General features: G+C 35.4%; 1 protein-coding gene across 3 annotated transcripts in view; it reads right to left on the bottom strand.

Moving 5' to 3' along the window:
* arhgef2a (Rho guanine nucleotide exchange factor (GEF) 2a) overlaps window positions 1–16,504 on the bottom strand; it is a 69,904-nt gene that overhangs the window by 16,809 nt on the left and 36,591 nt on the right. For all 3 annotated transcript variants that reach the window (XM_073821978.1, XM_073821977.1, XM_073821979.1), the window contains 8 exons: window positions 15,021–15,183; window positions 8,091–8,158; window positions 7,853–7,916; window positions 7,548–7,677; window positions 6,941–7,050; window positions 6,061–6,204; window positions 4,581–4,831; window positions 4,033–4,158 (listed from right to left, as the gene is read on the bottom strand). In XM_073821978.1, coding sequence (XP_073678079.1) covers window positions 4,033–4,158; window positions 4,581–4,831; window positions 6,061–6,204; window positions 6,941–7,050; window positions 7,548–7,677; window positions 7,853–7,916; window positions 8,091–8,158; window positions 15,021–15,183 — 1,056 coding nt within the window. The remainder of the gene's footprint in view (window positions 1–4,032; window positions 4,159–4,580; window positions 4,832–6,060; window positions 6,205–6,940; window positions 7,051–7,547; window positions 7,678–7,852; window positions 7,917–8,090; window positions 8,159–15,020; window positions 15,184–16,504) is intronic.

Genomic DNA, 16,504 nt, shown 5'->3' with positions numbered 1-16,504 from the left:
ATATAGTATGCAGTTTCATTTTGGTCAGAATCTTTTAGAATGTTTCTGACTTGCCATGAAAATAGTCTTTTATGCTGAAATCAGTCAATCAACCAATTCTGTCATTAATTAATTAACCTCATGTTGTTCCAAATCTGTAAGCAGGGTATATACAGCAATCCTTAAGTTAAATTTACTACTTTTTAATACCTTTTTTACTACCTTCAGAATTTTTTTTAAAACCATCACGACACTGAATTGCAAGTGTTAATCAGCGACCTTTCTATTATTTACACAGATTTTGACATATATAACATACAAAAAAAGAATAGATTTAGAGACTGATGTTGACAACATATTGCACATATTTATTTCACTTAGTAAATAAAAATAAAACAAACTACATAAAATGTGCAATGGAGAGAATGGATAGTTCCAGCACACTGGCTGGCATTCACTGCAAGATCAAGCATTTTAATGTGAATATATCATATTGGAGAGAGTTTTACCGTGCATCCTGCTGTAACCGGAAGAGGTGCGCGCGCTGTTTGAATAACGTTACTGAATGGAGAATGATTGACAGCCGCAGAGGAGGGAAAACGAGTTTCCGTAAACTTTAATGTTGTAAATAGACTTCTGTCCCTCTCTCCGAGCACGCATTCCGTTTTTATGTTTAGTGGATTGCATATGCGACCGAAGAGCGTTAGCTCCCATCCAGTTGACATTGATGTTTTTTTTTACACACCGAACAATAAGCCTGCCTGTTATTCCCTACTACAGGCCTGAGCCAGTCCTTAAACGCTGGGTCGTTCACCCAGCTACCAGAAAACTTGCATTTGCCCATGAAGACGACGATGGTTGTCCAGTCGTTGAAGATATGCCTTGAAGCAAGTCTAAAATAAAACATAAAGGTGGCCGTACACGGTGCGATTTTTGAGGTCGTAGGAGCTCGCATGCGATTTCTTTGGTTATCGGAGGTAATCGTCTACTCTCTTCTCGTATGGTCGGGGCTCGTATGGTGTGTGAGAAATTACGAGACGAGCAGAGTGCCTTACGAGCACTTCCCGACCTCACGATCATTTTTAAACATGTCAAAAAACTTCGGGAGCTGTCGGATTGAAAACGTGACATGTGTGCTGTTGAACGAGCCGATTTGTTGATCAAACTGGAAATGACCAATCAGAAGCTAAAGAAAAGGAAACCACAGAACAAGATGAACATGACAGCGCCACGGCGACTTGGACTATCAAGAAAGAGGATAAACTCGCTGAACTTTGGCAAGAACAGCGAGCCCTGGCTCTGGGCAAAAGAAAAAATGGGGGTGCTAGGGGTGCAGTGCAGTGATGCGCGGGTTGAGTCATCCAAAAATATTTTTTATGATATTCGGGTCGCGGTCGTTCGGGTCGTTTGAAATAAAGATGCCAATCAAACCTTTGTAATTTATATAGTAGCCTACTTGACAATTTTCTATGAAATACATAGACCTACTATTTATTGGCTGAACAAAATATAGCCCACCTTTTGAATGTTGAGCGTTATTAACTGTTGAATAAATGCTGATGCAGGACAAAATGCCGATTTCCCAACACGTTGAACTGAGCAATGCCATTGCACCATTTTAATAGGCTACTTTTAAACGAATATAGCTCAGTAATGTCATTTTTTTTTTGTTCTCTTTCTTTTTGGAATTATTAGACACATTTCACTGTCTTTATTGTCTTTAATTTCCTTAATTATACAATTTCTAGCACTATTTTTAAACAAATATATATAAAATCTCATGTATAGGCCTATGCTTGTTTAAAACCAGGGATTAAAAACGATTCCAAGTAAAAACGGTATTTCTTTCTTTACATTTCCAGAGAGCGAAAACAAACGAAATCAAATAAATTCAGGCACTATAATTAAATTATTCGTTTGATACAACTATTATAGCTATATAATTAATATATATATAATAATATTATTTAGTCATATTCGTGATTCCTGAATTTATATATGAAAACTTCGTTTTGAAGTGCATTCGATATGTTTGTAAAAGAAAATTCGTTCAGCTGGCCTATTAAATTGATTTAATATTCTTGATAATTTTTAGAGGAAGTTAAAAGTTAAGAAAAAAGGGAATTAGCTTGTGGTCTATATATATTTAGGGCTATAGGCTAATCTTTTCCTTACATTTTATTACACTGTGTAGATCGAAATAAAAAAAATTATTGATCATATTTAACATCGGAGAATCACCGACATAATTTAGAGTATAGCCTACTTCGAAAATGAAACTATTTAAATCTGTATAAAGGAAAGACAAAATAAATCACAACAAGAAAAATCTGTATTTTTCATGTAATCAAGAACATTTCTTTTGACAAAATTACCTAATTAATGCCGAATGATGTTTGACAGTGAACGAATCTCCACCGCATATAATCGCTGCTGTCAGTCGCAAATATTAAACATGCGGGTATACACTGTATATATATACACTGCTGTAAAGGTGAAGTTTTGTCAAGTTTGCAACGAGTGTACACACGCAAGGGTGATCGGACGGTACTTCCTGCATGTCTAGCAAAGAGTCACGGCTCATATTTTTTAAATGCAGTAAAGAGATGGACAGAGAGCAGTTGTATTTAACAGTAGCCTACATACACAGTATATTACACAGCCTTCCTCTCAGAATGCGATTGCCTCGGAAATCGGCAGGTTTTAAAATCGTGCCGTGTACCACTGCGTCCGTAAAAAAAGTCATTCGTAACGTGTGCGTGGCCATACGGTCTTCCGACCGTCCGAATTCGCACCGTGTACGGCCGCCTTAAGCCAGCAACTTCTGTGTTCTGAGATGTTGCCGAACGACCACTGAATATGACGTCAGCATCAAACATAAGTTGAGACGGAGACGAAAGATCTTTGATCATGTCCCCAGATATGCTAAAGCCCATATTTAAACGAACTAACGCGAACGCAGATAGAATTTCAATCAGAATAGGACACCTGATAGTCTGAAAAAATAATACCTAATTTGGAAAAAATAATACTTTTGAGACCACATTTAATACTTTTAATGGCCTTAAATTTGACAATTTTGATTTATCACTTTTTAATACTTTTTAAAACCCCGCGGATACCCTGGTAAGACATTCAATCATCGAAACACAAATGAAGATATTTTTGATGAAATCCGAAAGCTTTCTGATCCTGCATAAACAGCAACGCAACTACTACATTCAAGGCCCAGAAAGGGTGTTTCAATCTTAACTTCATGAAGCTACGAGAATACTTTTGTGCACAAAGAAAACAAAAATAGCAACTTTAATAATTTCTTCTCTTTCGTGTCAGTCTTCAACAGGCATTCACAAGAGCACAACACATGCCTTGAACGTGGGAGTTGGGTTGCTGTCTATACAGGGACAGAAAGCTTTCATAAAAAATAGAAAGAAATTTCATAAAAATATCTTAATTTGTATTCCAAAGATGAACTAAGTTCTTAAAGGTTTGGAATGTCATGAGGGTGAGTAATTAATGACAGAATTTTCATTTTTGGGTGAACTATCCCTAATATCAGGCATTGAGTATCCCTAAATTGTTAATATCTAAATTATTTAAAACTTTTCATTGCCTTTTTTATCTTTATTAAATAGGAAAGCTAAGATTTTGACAAGAAAGTGTACACATGAATCTGGGTGTGCTACCTTCCACACCACTACTCAGACAATATTTACCCTTTTAAATAAAAGGAGTGCACCTAATTCATTTTGTTTTGGTATCGATAATCGTGACATGTCACCGATTTTGTCATCGTGACAGCCCCACACTAAGCTATTACGAACTAAAATAAAAGAGCCGAACATGATCATGATACCTGGAAATTAGATGATTCACACGTCTATGAGCGTTTGCAGGCATTTAATCCATTAATGCACCCGCCCACCATCATTCATCACTCAGTACCACTCTGTCCTCCCACTTGGAACACACGAGACAACACCTGACCCGGTTACGCAAACACAAATCGCACCGGGACGGCAAAAACCCTCGTCAGGTCTCTCTTGTTCTTACCCGTATAAAGAGCTGCAGTCTCTTGTCTCTGGCCAGCAGCTCTTTGTAGAGTTTGACGGCCTTCATATGACGACTACAGAACTCAGAATACGTCTTCAGCATCTCCTCAGCGCACTGACCTGAGAACTGGCAGACACACAAAGACAGTACACTATGAACATTTTGCACCTTGAAACCTGAAAGCTTTCAGCCTCCCACTCTCATACACTCGGAGAGAATGATGTTTCAATTTCCATTTGTCACCTTTTCTTTCTTTTTGACTTTTCACATACATCATGACATCATGGTTTTCTCATTCTAAACGATGCATATGCAATGAAATGAATGCATGATATGATATGAAAAACACTTTCAAAACAGACACATTCATTTTTGTTCCACTGTTGCATGATTAACCCTGTTTATTTGTTACATTAATGCATTAAATTGAAAGCTCTATTTTAATCTGGCAATTAAACTAGATACATTCATCCAAAATCACTTAAGGCCTGTAACCAAATGCATTTATACCCCGTTACGCCCACCTAAACACACAATTGTACACCTACCTGTTGTATTAGCAAATCGCTGATCTGAGTGATGGTGAAATTGTTTGTGCTGTCAAGTTGCAGGCTATGAGCGCGCCGTGTGAGGAGCTGTGTGAGGAAGTGTGTGTGAATAGACAACAGGCGCTCCAGGCAAGGGAATAGCGCATGCACGACCCCCGGCTCCAGCTGCACCTCGTCTAGCATACCCCGCCTGAACACACCATCCATGATCCGCAGGGTCCGAACGTGATGGAGCTCTGTCTGGATCAGCTCTGGAATGACATTGGAACGTGTGAAAAACAATATTTATTGGGCCTCTGATGGACATTTAGTCCAAAATAAATGTCCTTATTGAGGGCAGCTAGCATTTGAAAGGGATAGTTGTACCAAAACTTAAAATTACGCTATGATTTACTCCGCCTCAAGTCATCCAATGGTGTAAAAAATGTAAAAAAAAAAAGCTTTATAATGGCAGGGAATGGTGGTCGAGATTTTGAAGGCCAAAAAAGTGCGTCTATCCATCATAAAAAGTACTCCACACGGGTCCAAGGGGGTTAATTAAGGTGTTCTGAAGTGAAGTGATGCGTTTGTGTAGAGTAAGCTCTGGTGAGCATATACTAGTCCCTTGAGAACCAAGTTTTGTTATCAGCAAAGAAACAAAATGTGAACGTGCATACGATGGAAGCTAGGAATTACCATTTATAAAGTTTTAAATATGGATATTTTTCTTACACAAATGCATCGATTCACTTCAGAAGGCCTTTATTAAGCCCCTGGAGGCTTGTGGAGTACTTTTAATGATGGATCGATGCACTTTATTTTCCTTCACAATCTCAACAGCCATTCACTGCCATTATAAAGCTTGGATGAGCCAGGACACTTTTTATTATAACTCCAATTGTATTAGTTTGAAAGAAGGAAGTCATATACATCTAGGATGGTTTGAGGGTGAGTAAATCAGAGAGTAATTTTCATTTTTGGGTGAACTATCCCTTTAAATTTGATGTAAGTGAAAACAAGGTAGTGAGACAGAAGTACAGTTCATTCCATCTGTTGTACTACCATCTGTGTGCCTTGGTGTCGATTGTTCAGCCAACAAAAGATTGTGCATGCTCTTTTCTTTTATTTAGATGATCTTTTCAATCATCTGAAACTCACTTGATCTTTAAAACAATAATAATTTAATATCACAGTTAAATTTAAATCGCAAATATCAAAGTGAATATCCATTTTTCAGACTGTACTTTATAATGTTGTGATGCAGAAATTCACTTATAGCATTTAAGAGACATTAAAAGATTACAATGTGAACAGACTGACTGTATGCCTAGTCCTCAATGTCTCATTTTCAATCTTAAATAAATAAATACAGTGTCTGGAAAGGCAGTACTGTTTATGTACGAGCAATAAATAGCATTTTCATCAGGTTTCAGAGCCAACGGCCCATTTACAGTCATACACATGCATTGATTCTAGACTTAGATCTGTGTTTTTTTCTAACCATAGATGACGTCCTGTCTCTTGATAATATCTTTACGGTGGGTCTGTAAGTAGGTGGAATCTACAGCCATGCTCCAGGAATCTGCTTCAAACTCCCGGCCTTCAAAATCCAGATCTTCCAGCAGAGAGGAGAAGTAGCCCTCTCCTAAAAGTAAAAGAATGAATGAATAACCATTTCTGTTTTATAACGTCAGTTTGAAGGCAAACAGGTTGGTCATGGAATTTGGGAACTGAACAACAGCCAATAACACCAATCAAAAAAGCAGCTCTAAATTTCCTAAAAATAAATAAAATATTTTTCATAAGTATTAAATTCTTTAAAAGACACAGTACCATTTAAAATTTTGAAGTTGGTAAGGAGTATCTTTTGGGCACCTAGGCTGCATTCATTTTAATCAAAAATATAGTAAAAATTGTGAATATTATAAAATATTATAACCAGTTTTCCATTTTTAAATTTTTAAAAAATTTAATTTATTACAGGATATTCAGCAGCCATTACTCCAGTTTTTTCTGGTTGTAAACAATCCCAGCCAAGGAAGATGGGTCTTAAATCATAAAACGTTCAGTAATAAAAAAAAATAATAATAAAAAAAAATCTAATTATATACTTTTTAAACTCAAGCACTCGTCTTGTCTTGCTCTGCCTGAACTCTATTTTTTTCGGTTCAAGACAGTTAGGGTATGTTGAAAAACTCCCATCCTATTTTATCCCTCAACCTCAAAAATCATTTCAAAATCATCCTACATTACTGAAGAAGTACCGACCCAGTATTTGCAAAGTGAACATGCAAAGAAGATCAAACAACAACAGTGATATAGGGTGATTTTAAAGTTAAGGGAGAATATGAGATGGGTGCTTTTGGGTTTGTTTGTCTCACCCTCATCATTGAGTGACTCCATGGACATGGTTCTACTCCTGAAGTTGAGTGAATCTGTGGATTGAGACAAGATCCTGCGCAGCCCCAGAGGAGAGTCATCATTCAGAGTCCTACACATACATGCACACACACACACACACACATACACACACACGGACCATATGCAGGCATACAAACAGATGTACACGTATGCATGCAATCACATGCCAAAGACAAAAAAAGCAAAACAAATACACAACAAAATGAGAGGCAAGCAACGATCACCACAGAAACAGAAAATACACACAGCAAATTTAAAATAAAATATATTAAATGAATTAAAGTGAAAATAAAGTGAACATAATGACTAATATATAACATTCAAACAAAATTGCTTACATTAAACTAAAACAACCACAAACACACACACACACACACACACACACACACAACAAAAGATAAAAAATACACAGTGATGAAAACTGTCACTCTCTATATACTGTAGATGTTTCACAACAAAAGAGTAATGTGAATAAAAGCATTTTCATTTGTTCATTTAGTGATTTGTTGGTATATTCTATAGACAAGAGCCCATTATATGTATCCGTCCATCATTTCTGTCACTCACCCTGCAATATTATTGGTGGAGACACTCTTGGAAAGTAAGAGAGAAGACCGCCCTCGACGGGACCCGAGTAGTGACTGGCGAAGACTGTCTGATGGGTAAATGGCAGAGCTCGGCCTTTCCTTTAAATGGGCTTTAGAGAGGCAGAAATGTCATGTTTAAGTCTGGTGTTACTCAATTTTGTTCAATCATATTCACATGATCCTCTCAATGATATCTAATCAATACTAGTCACAGGAGACGCAACACCTGACCTGAAACATGTTAGCACCAGATAAACAGTGCATTTGTTTTCATCACATCCTCACCTTTATTCCTCAGCGTCACATTCTGATAGGCCGAATTGTTCCTCATCAGCGCCATTTTCTGTTGCTATTATGACACATACAGACCATACAGATCAAATTTATGACATATTTAGACCATATGTAGAAAACTGACCCAATTTAGATTCAATTTATTACATCATACCATGAATCACAACCAGTAACTTCATGTCTGTGGTTCAAGTAACTCATGTGACAAGTGTGTGCACTAACATCCCACCTTTTGTTTCATTTTGACACAGTTTGGTAGCGTGTCCCTGCAGCGGTTATGGATGGTGACGTTACAGGCTGAAAAAAATAGCAGACAGGAAAACCACAGTTATTTTATATCGTCATCAGACAGTATAATCTTCATACAATCATAATTTTATGGAAATGTGATGACTAATGATTGTGATCTTCTCATGGTCACATAACTCTCCATTTGACTTCTGGTTGACCTACCACTATGTGGCAAAAACAATCTTGACTACGTAACTAACTGGTATATTATTGATCTATTAGCTTAACCAGCTAGAAACCAACAACCGAGTTTTCAAACACAGTTAGCGGCTTACAATGGATTTTACAGTAAGGAAATACCAAAAAAAAATCCCTCTAAGTTTCTATCCTTTCTACAATATTACAGCAAGTTATCAAGTAAATCTAAAATGTACTATACCCAGTTTTTGCCTCTCTTTCTCTCCTTCTTGACCTTTGTCCATGTTTGCGTTAAAATGCTTGTTCTAGAGCTTCTTTACGGCTTGCTACTACTAGTCACTGAACATTTTCTCTGGTTACGGCATATTGCTTTTGTCTCTGAACCCCTATTGTTTCAGAACGGCTTTGCTTCCTGTTTTGAGGGTGGCTGGGAAGGAAGAGGGACGGGGGCTCCGGCGGGGTTTCCCTGGCCCGAATGCCCCACAACACACACCTACATGAGTCAAAATAATCACCCAAGGAGCAGCAGAGCATCTCAGAAATGAAGCACTGTAGAGGAAAATCTTACAGTAGAAATGTCTATTTTTTAACAGAATCGAGCTCACTATGAAAAATCTGAGGGGCAGATCTCAGTTTGCTCTTCAACAAATTTCATTGCTCTCAAGGAGAAAGATATTTTGGAAAGACTTTACAATAAGGTTCCATTAGTTAATGTTAGTTAATGGATTAACTAACATGAACAATACATTTATTACAGTGTTTCTTAATCTTTGTTAATGTTAGTTAATGAAAATACAGTCATTCATTGTTAGTTCATGTTAATTCAGAGCTCATTAACTAATGTAAGTAACTGTTGAAATTGAAATGAACTAAGGTTAATAAATGCTGTAGAAGTATTGTTCATTCTTCGTTCATGTTAACAAAGTGGTTAAGTAATGTTAACTAATGAACCTCATTGTAAAGTGTTACCAATATTTCACTTAGCTATATTCATCTTTCAAAATTAGGGGGTTGGTAAGATTTTTAACTCTTATACTCCCCAAGGCAGCAATTTTTTTTTATTAAAAATACAGTAAAACAGTAATATTATGAAATATTTTTTACATTTTAAAAGAACAGTTTTCTATTTTAATATATTATAAAATGTAATTTATTCCTTTGATCCAAAGAGTTTCCAGCAGCCACTAATCCAGTCTTCAATGTCACATGATCCTCCAGAAATCATTCTAATATGCTGATTCAGTGCTAAATGAACATTTCCTGTAATTATAAGATGTTTTAGAATTTTCGATGAATAGGAAAAACAGCATTAGTTTGAAATAGAAAGAATGTCACATTTTAAATGTCTATCACTTTTGCTCAATTGAATAAATCATTGCTGAAAAAATATATTTAAATTACAATTAAATTTTAATTGTATTTTATTCCATTGTTGTTTAAAAAATATGTATATATATATATATATATATATATATATATATATATATATATTTTTTTTTTTTTTTTTTTTTTAATTAACATAAATTAGATTTGTTTTTGTAAATTATGAAACTTTATGTTAAAAATTCTGTAGTGTGATGTGGTTGCTACCAAAGTGAAAATGTGCTGTCATGACTGAAACATGGGATGTTTGGTCAAAAATAAAGTATACTGAATTATCAGCCAAGATGTTATGATAGTGTTTGATTCAATGTGTATTCAATCTATGTAATGTGTATCAAATCTCATAAATCACACTTGAAATGTTGTTAAAATTGTAATTGTATTTAATTTGCCTTGGAAAACCTTTTAATAAAATAGAAAAAAAATATATTTACAAGGATGATATAAGAAAAATCTTAATAGGTAAATATAACTGTTCTTATTAAATGATACATCATTGTGTTTCAATAGTGACATATTTGAGGAAAGGATAAATATTCCAAAACCTTCTGAAAATACAATACGAAAATTAGCTGCAGAATTACTAGAAATCTGTACCTTGGATATTAAACTATTTGCATACATACATGTCCAACTCTTACTTTGAACCAATTTGGTAGAATGGCCTATATATATATTATTAGATTACATACACATAGCTGATAGACAGTTTCATAATATGAAATTCATGCTCCACCGCTACAGCTTTATCATGCATACAGATGTCTTTTGCAGTTGCACTGTGACTCACTTTAGCAGAGTTTTGTTTTTAAGAGGGTGTATCGAGCTAAAAATATTTTAAAAACACAGTGACTCCTGTGTTCTGTTCCACTCCGCTGCGCTTTGACCAGCTGTTTTTGATCGCAATAACCTTTCTGATGTAAACGCCCCCTAACACATACATCTGCTTGAGGTGAAACCAGCCCTTTATCCAGCCCTTCCTTAAAACGATTAGTCTGCAAGTGATTCAGGTAACACACAAAGTTATTTTCAAAATATGTAGTTTCTCACATCCTTATTCCTTTACCTTTTACATCTATGAAACATGACAGCACGTATCTAGTGTAAATCTGATCCCACTCAAAGGTGTTCAGCTCCAACGCCCTTTGCTCTCTCTTGCTGTGTACAGAGGCATAAACTACATGTTCCAACACCCACACAGGCTCTCAATGCAATCAATAGCCAGACCAGAGCAGCAGAGCACAGAGCTGCTCATCAGCGGCTCATACTGTCTGGTCTTGAAATCTGATCTCGATGACAAAATAAGGAAGAAGCTAAAAACAATAGTAAAACAGAGAACAAGAAATGAGAGATGAGCACACCAAAACAGGAAAGGGTGTGAGAGTGCGCCAGCATTTATATGTAAATGTGCTGAAAAGAATCGTTCAGGTTTATTGTAAGTTAAGTTGTATTGACAGTAACTTTATCTGTAACTAACATGATATGTGCAAGAAAAGAAGCACATTTAGTTCATCCACTTTGAACTGAAGCTCAAAAATTAACATAAAAATAATGAAACCCTTGAAATTCATCACTCTGTTTATTCTTACTGTAAATGATTTTGTGTGTGAAAACACTTGCCATTACAGGGCTGTGTCTGCATGAAGAAGCTATCCAGACCTCTAACTTCAAGCTGTGTGTGTGTGTGTGTGTGTGTGTGTGTGTGTGTGTGTGTGTGTGTTATCTTGGCATGCTGCGGTAGACCAGCCACTAAAAATATTCCACATACTCTCCACTTCACCACATAAGACGCAAGACAGCGGTTCAGGGGTACAACACATAGATGTACTGTGAAAGGGAATATGGGTAGACAGGTGTGGCTTGTAAGTAATAAAGAGGCTTATGTTCGTCTCAAGCTCAAAGTCCTGGAGACAATCATGGAAAGAAAGCGGGGGAGTTGGGATGGGGGAAGAAAGCCGGAAAATTCATCGGAAGGAGTGAGGTAAGTAGCTGTTTTTATAGCCTCTGCGATGCGATTGGCAGGATCGCACACAAGCTCCTCCTAGGGTTTCGTCAGGAGCATTTATTCTCAGGGTTTTCGTCAACAGAGGATGGAAGCAAACATTAATCAAGGATGGTAATGCTATTATATAGTTTACTTATAATCATCAGTGTCTAATCACAATTACTACCGCTCATACTTACTAAGGGTGTGTTCAGATCTCTAACCGTAAGTATTAAACATCAGCAGAAAGTTAAAGGGATAGTTCACCTAAAGACGAAAATTGTTAATTATTATGTAAGACCTTTGTTCATTTTCAGAACTCAAATTAAGATATTTCTGATGAAATCCAAGAGCTTTCTGACAGTTAAAATAGTCCATGTGACATCAGTGGTTCAACCGTAATGCTGAATATATAGCTTCATAACATTATGGTTGAACCACTGATGTCAAATGGACTATTTTAACAACGTCCTTACTACCTTTCTGGGCCTTGAATGTGTCAGTTGTCAGTGTTGCTGTCTTTGCAGGGTCAGAAAACTCTCAGGTTTCATCAAAAATAATGATGAAAGTAGGTGAACTATCCCTTTGAATACTTATCATTCATGTAGAAGAATTTCATGAATGATAATCATTGTTTGTTTGGGAGAGGTATGCTTTTACTTTTCTAAGCATTTCATCAGACAGACTATGAAAATAGTGAAAAAATATGATATATTTGTGTTGAAGGAGAGAAAGAAACCAGAATATCATATAGACTTGGGAATGGGCTTCTTAGACTTGTACCAGGCTTAACAACACCCTAGCAACTACATTTCAACATGCTAAAACCACCCAAAACACCTTAGCAAATGAATGGCAACTTACATCCACAACTGTATCATTGTGTTGATGAACAAACATCAGCTTAATTAGAAGAGGTATGCGATTATTTTTGGTGATAAAATAGCATTGTAGGAGTAACAAAAACTATAATTTCACAGAGACTTGAGGACTGGTTACTTAGGGTATGTTTACACAACAATGATTGTAGTAAAAACTGAAAAGTTTGTTCTTTGTTTTACATACAGACGACAACACTTTCAAAATGATTCTCAACACAAATCCGTGAAATAGAGCTGGGTACTGACACAAATTTCATGTTTTGCAATTCAATTCAATTCAAATCAATATAAATTAGGATCTATATCAGGTACATTACAAGGCAAATTTTCTCAAGGAAAAAAACAACAACTCTCAACTAATGCTGTGACATATTCATGAGAGTCAGCTGGTACAACATTACAGGTAGTAAAAATTGAACTGATTTGTATACAAACATTTAAATTACACAATGAAGTTTTTATAATAATTATATAAGTTATCACTTCACAATTACATAATTATATTTCTACTCCAATTTTTTTTTTTTGAAATATAAACATTTAAATATTAAAAAACTAAAATTATAATGATTGTGTTATATTGTGCATATATTTAGCAAAGGTTTATGGTCACCAAATGTGTTTTTTTCTGAGGTAAATGTAACGTTACATGACATATTGTTCACAAGCTGTTATACTGACGTGTTTTCGCAGTTGAAACCCTGACTGATCAATTGCATGAGATAGGATACAGATTTCGGTTTTACTTTTTCTTTTTCCATACCTTTGGATGTTCATTCATATTTATTTTGTGCTGTAACTGGTATTAAAGCAGAAGATGCAATCAGTTCACGTGCACTACGTGCTACCGATTCTCTTGAACTAAGGTGCTACAGTGATTTGTCACTCCATTAAACAGCACCAAAACGGAATTTATTGTTTAAAAATTGTAATAAAATATCAAAGGTATCAAAAGTAACAAAGCTTATTGCAATTTATTGGATTGGAGGTGCGCTAAATATAATAATTATAATAACAGATACAGTTGAGGTCAAAAGTTTACACCCCCTTTTAGAATCTGCAAAATGTTAATTATTTTACCAAAATAAGAGAGATCATACAAAATGCATTTTATTGTTTATTTAGAACTGACCTTAATAAGATATTTCACATAAAAATGTTTACAAATAGTCCACAAGAGAAAAACATAGTTGAATTTATAAAAATGACCCCGTTAAAAAGTTTACATCCCCTTGGTTCTTAATACTGTGTTGTCACCTGAATGATCCACAGCTGTATTTTTTTGTTTAGTGATAGTTGTTCATGAGTCCCTTGTTTGTCCTGAACAGTGAAACTGTCCGCTGTTCTTCAGAAAAATCCTTCAGGTCCCACAACGTTTTTTTGTTTTTCCAGCATTTTTGTGTTTTTAAACTCTTCCCAACAATGAATGTATGATTCTGAGATCCATCTTTTTACACTGAGGACAACTGAGGGACTCATATGCAACTATTACAGAAGGTTTAAAAGCACACTGATGCTCCAGAAGGAAAAACGATACATTAAGAGCAGAATGAAGATGTGTACATTTTTCTTATTTTGCCTAAAAATCATATTTTTTCATTTAGTTCTGCCCTTCAGAGGCTACAGAAGATACTCACATGTTTCCTAGAAAGCAAAATAAGTTAAATTTACCCTGATCTTCACATTTCTAATGCATTGTGTTTCCTTCTGAAGCATCTGTGAGCATTTGAACCTTCTGTAATAGTTGCATACGAGTCCCTCAGTTGTCCTCAGTGTGAAAAGATGGATAAAAATGTTGGAAAGGGTTTAAATACACAAAAATGCTGAAAAACCAAAGAATTTGTAGGACACGAGGAATATTTCTAAAGAACAGCAGGCAGTTTAACCGTTCAGAACAAATATCACTAAACAAAAAGACACAACTGTGGATCATTCAGGTAACAACATAGTATTAAGAATCAAGGGGAGGTAAAATTTTGAACGGGGTCAACTATTGTTTTCTCTTGTGGACTACATGCAAACATCTTTTATGTGAAATATCATATTTAGGTACTAAATAAACAATAACATGCATTTTGTATGATCCCTCTTATTTTGGTAAAACAATTCTGAAAGGAGGATGTAAACTTTTGCTCTCAACTGTACGCATTATTATACACATGCATATGAAGTGACCAGTTTCACAAATTTGTGCTTTTGTAGTTTACATGAAGACAATAACAGTATCGTTTTCAAAAATGTGCACCATTATCGTTTTCAAAAGTTTTCAGACCCCCAAATACTGTTGTCATGTAAATGAGTGGCCAGCGCTTTCAGTTTTTAGTTAAAAAAGGTCTTGTATAAATGCCCCCTTCTGCCACACACAGTTATATTGAACTGCAATCCATTATTTGCCTAAATAAACTTGGAAAACACGATTACTGGTGCATTTGTTGGGTTTAAGTGCGATGTATATATGTGTGTGTGTGTCTGTGTGACTCACTCGGGCAGCTGAGGGCCTCTTTAGCGGTGATGCTCTTGTTGCAGGCCGAGCAGAGCGTGGTTCCAGACACGGTGAGAGAGTTGAAGAGGTGGCCATTACTGTAGCGTGCCTCTCGCTCTCTGGCTTCTCTCTCCCGCTCCCTCATGCGCTCCTTCTCCTTATTCTATTCAAACACAAAACTCAGAATAAATCAATCAGGCACAGAATCATTATATATCTATACATTTAAATCGTCTCAACCACAGTAAAATTAGCCTAGTATTATTGTACAAAAAAAATAAAAAAATAAGCAAAAAACAAACTGAGCTGTTCAAAGAACAATCGACACTCACACAAACAGACAATGATGACACTATTGCAGCTCAGTTTCTATTGTGCAACCGTTTCATTTGCCGAACTGGTACAGGCTGAGTTCACGAACAGGGAAACGACCAACTCAACAGAGAACTTGCAACACCATTTCGGAAGAACACATACTTCCAACAATGGCCATATTGAATGTCTAAAAGGTCTGTTAGATTTTATTATGCAAACATGTACAGCACATTCATGCCTGTGAACTGATTTTCACTGGAAAAGCTAATCTTTGCTTATCAGCCTTTAAGGGAAAGACAAATGAACCCTTTCAGCCACTATAAAAAGTCACTCATGTGGTTTAGGCAAACAATGGCAATCTATTTGTGTGTCTTTGTTATGTACATGCCTAGTTTGATAAGTTTGTTTCTATTTTTTCTGCTTTTGGTCAAGTTTGTCCTCTCTTTCACAGCCTGAGGGTCTTTTGGGACACTAATAGGCACTGATGTGGGTTGGCAATTAGTGGAGGCAGGTATTGCATGTTACTGGGAAGACATTAAAAACCCTTGGTTTAAAGGATTTTGATTAGAGGAAAAATAAGGAGAATTTAAGTGACTAGTTTCAAACAAACAAACAATTTTCAACAGTCATTTTTTATATTGTGCTTTATACAAGATAAATTGTTTTAAACCAGATTTAGAGTAAAAATCAGTATGGGCACCAGTAGTATTTTAGTATTATTTCTATAGTATTTATCAATATTTTGAATTATATTTTTTAATATTGTCAGTTTATTCCACTTTTAGTTCATGTTTTAGTCATTGTATGTGATTTAGTCTTTTTTTATAAATTTTTTATATTTCTGTTTGCTTTAATTTATTTTCAGTTTTAGTAATTTGATACAACTTAAATTTATTTTAGTCTAAACTTACTTATTTTCAGTTACCAAAACCATTTTAATTTCTGCTGAACAAAAATAGTTTTAACCCAGATTTAAAATAAGAATCAATATGAGCACCAGTAGTATTTTAGTATTATTTCTGCAGTATTTATCAATATTTCGAATTATATTTTTAATATTGTCAGTTTAGTCTACTTTAATTTAAGTTTTAGTAATTTTATGTGCTTTTGGAATTTTTTGTTAGTTTTTTTTTCCATTTGTATTTAGCTTTAATTTATTTTATTTCAGT

Source organism: Garra rufa, chromosome 17 (assembly GCF_049309525.1).
Source record: "Garra rufa chromosome 17, GarRuf1.0, whole genome shotgun sequence".
Taxonomy (NCBI): Eukaryota; Metazoa; Chordata; class Actinopteri; order Cypriniformes; family Cyprinidae; genus Garra; species Garra rufa.
Note: the sequence above shows the minus strand (reverse complement) of the source record. Positions and strands in the feature narration are given on the sequence as shown.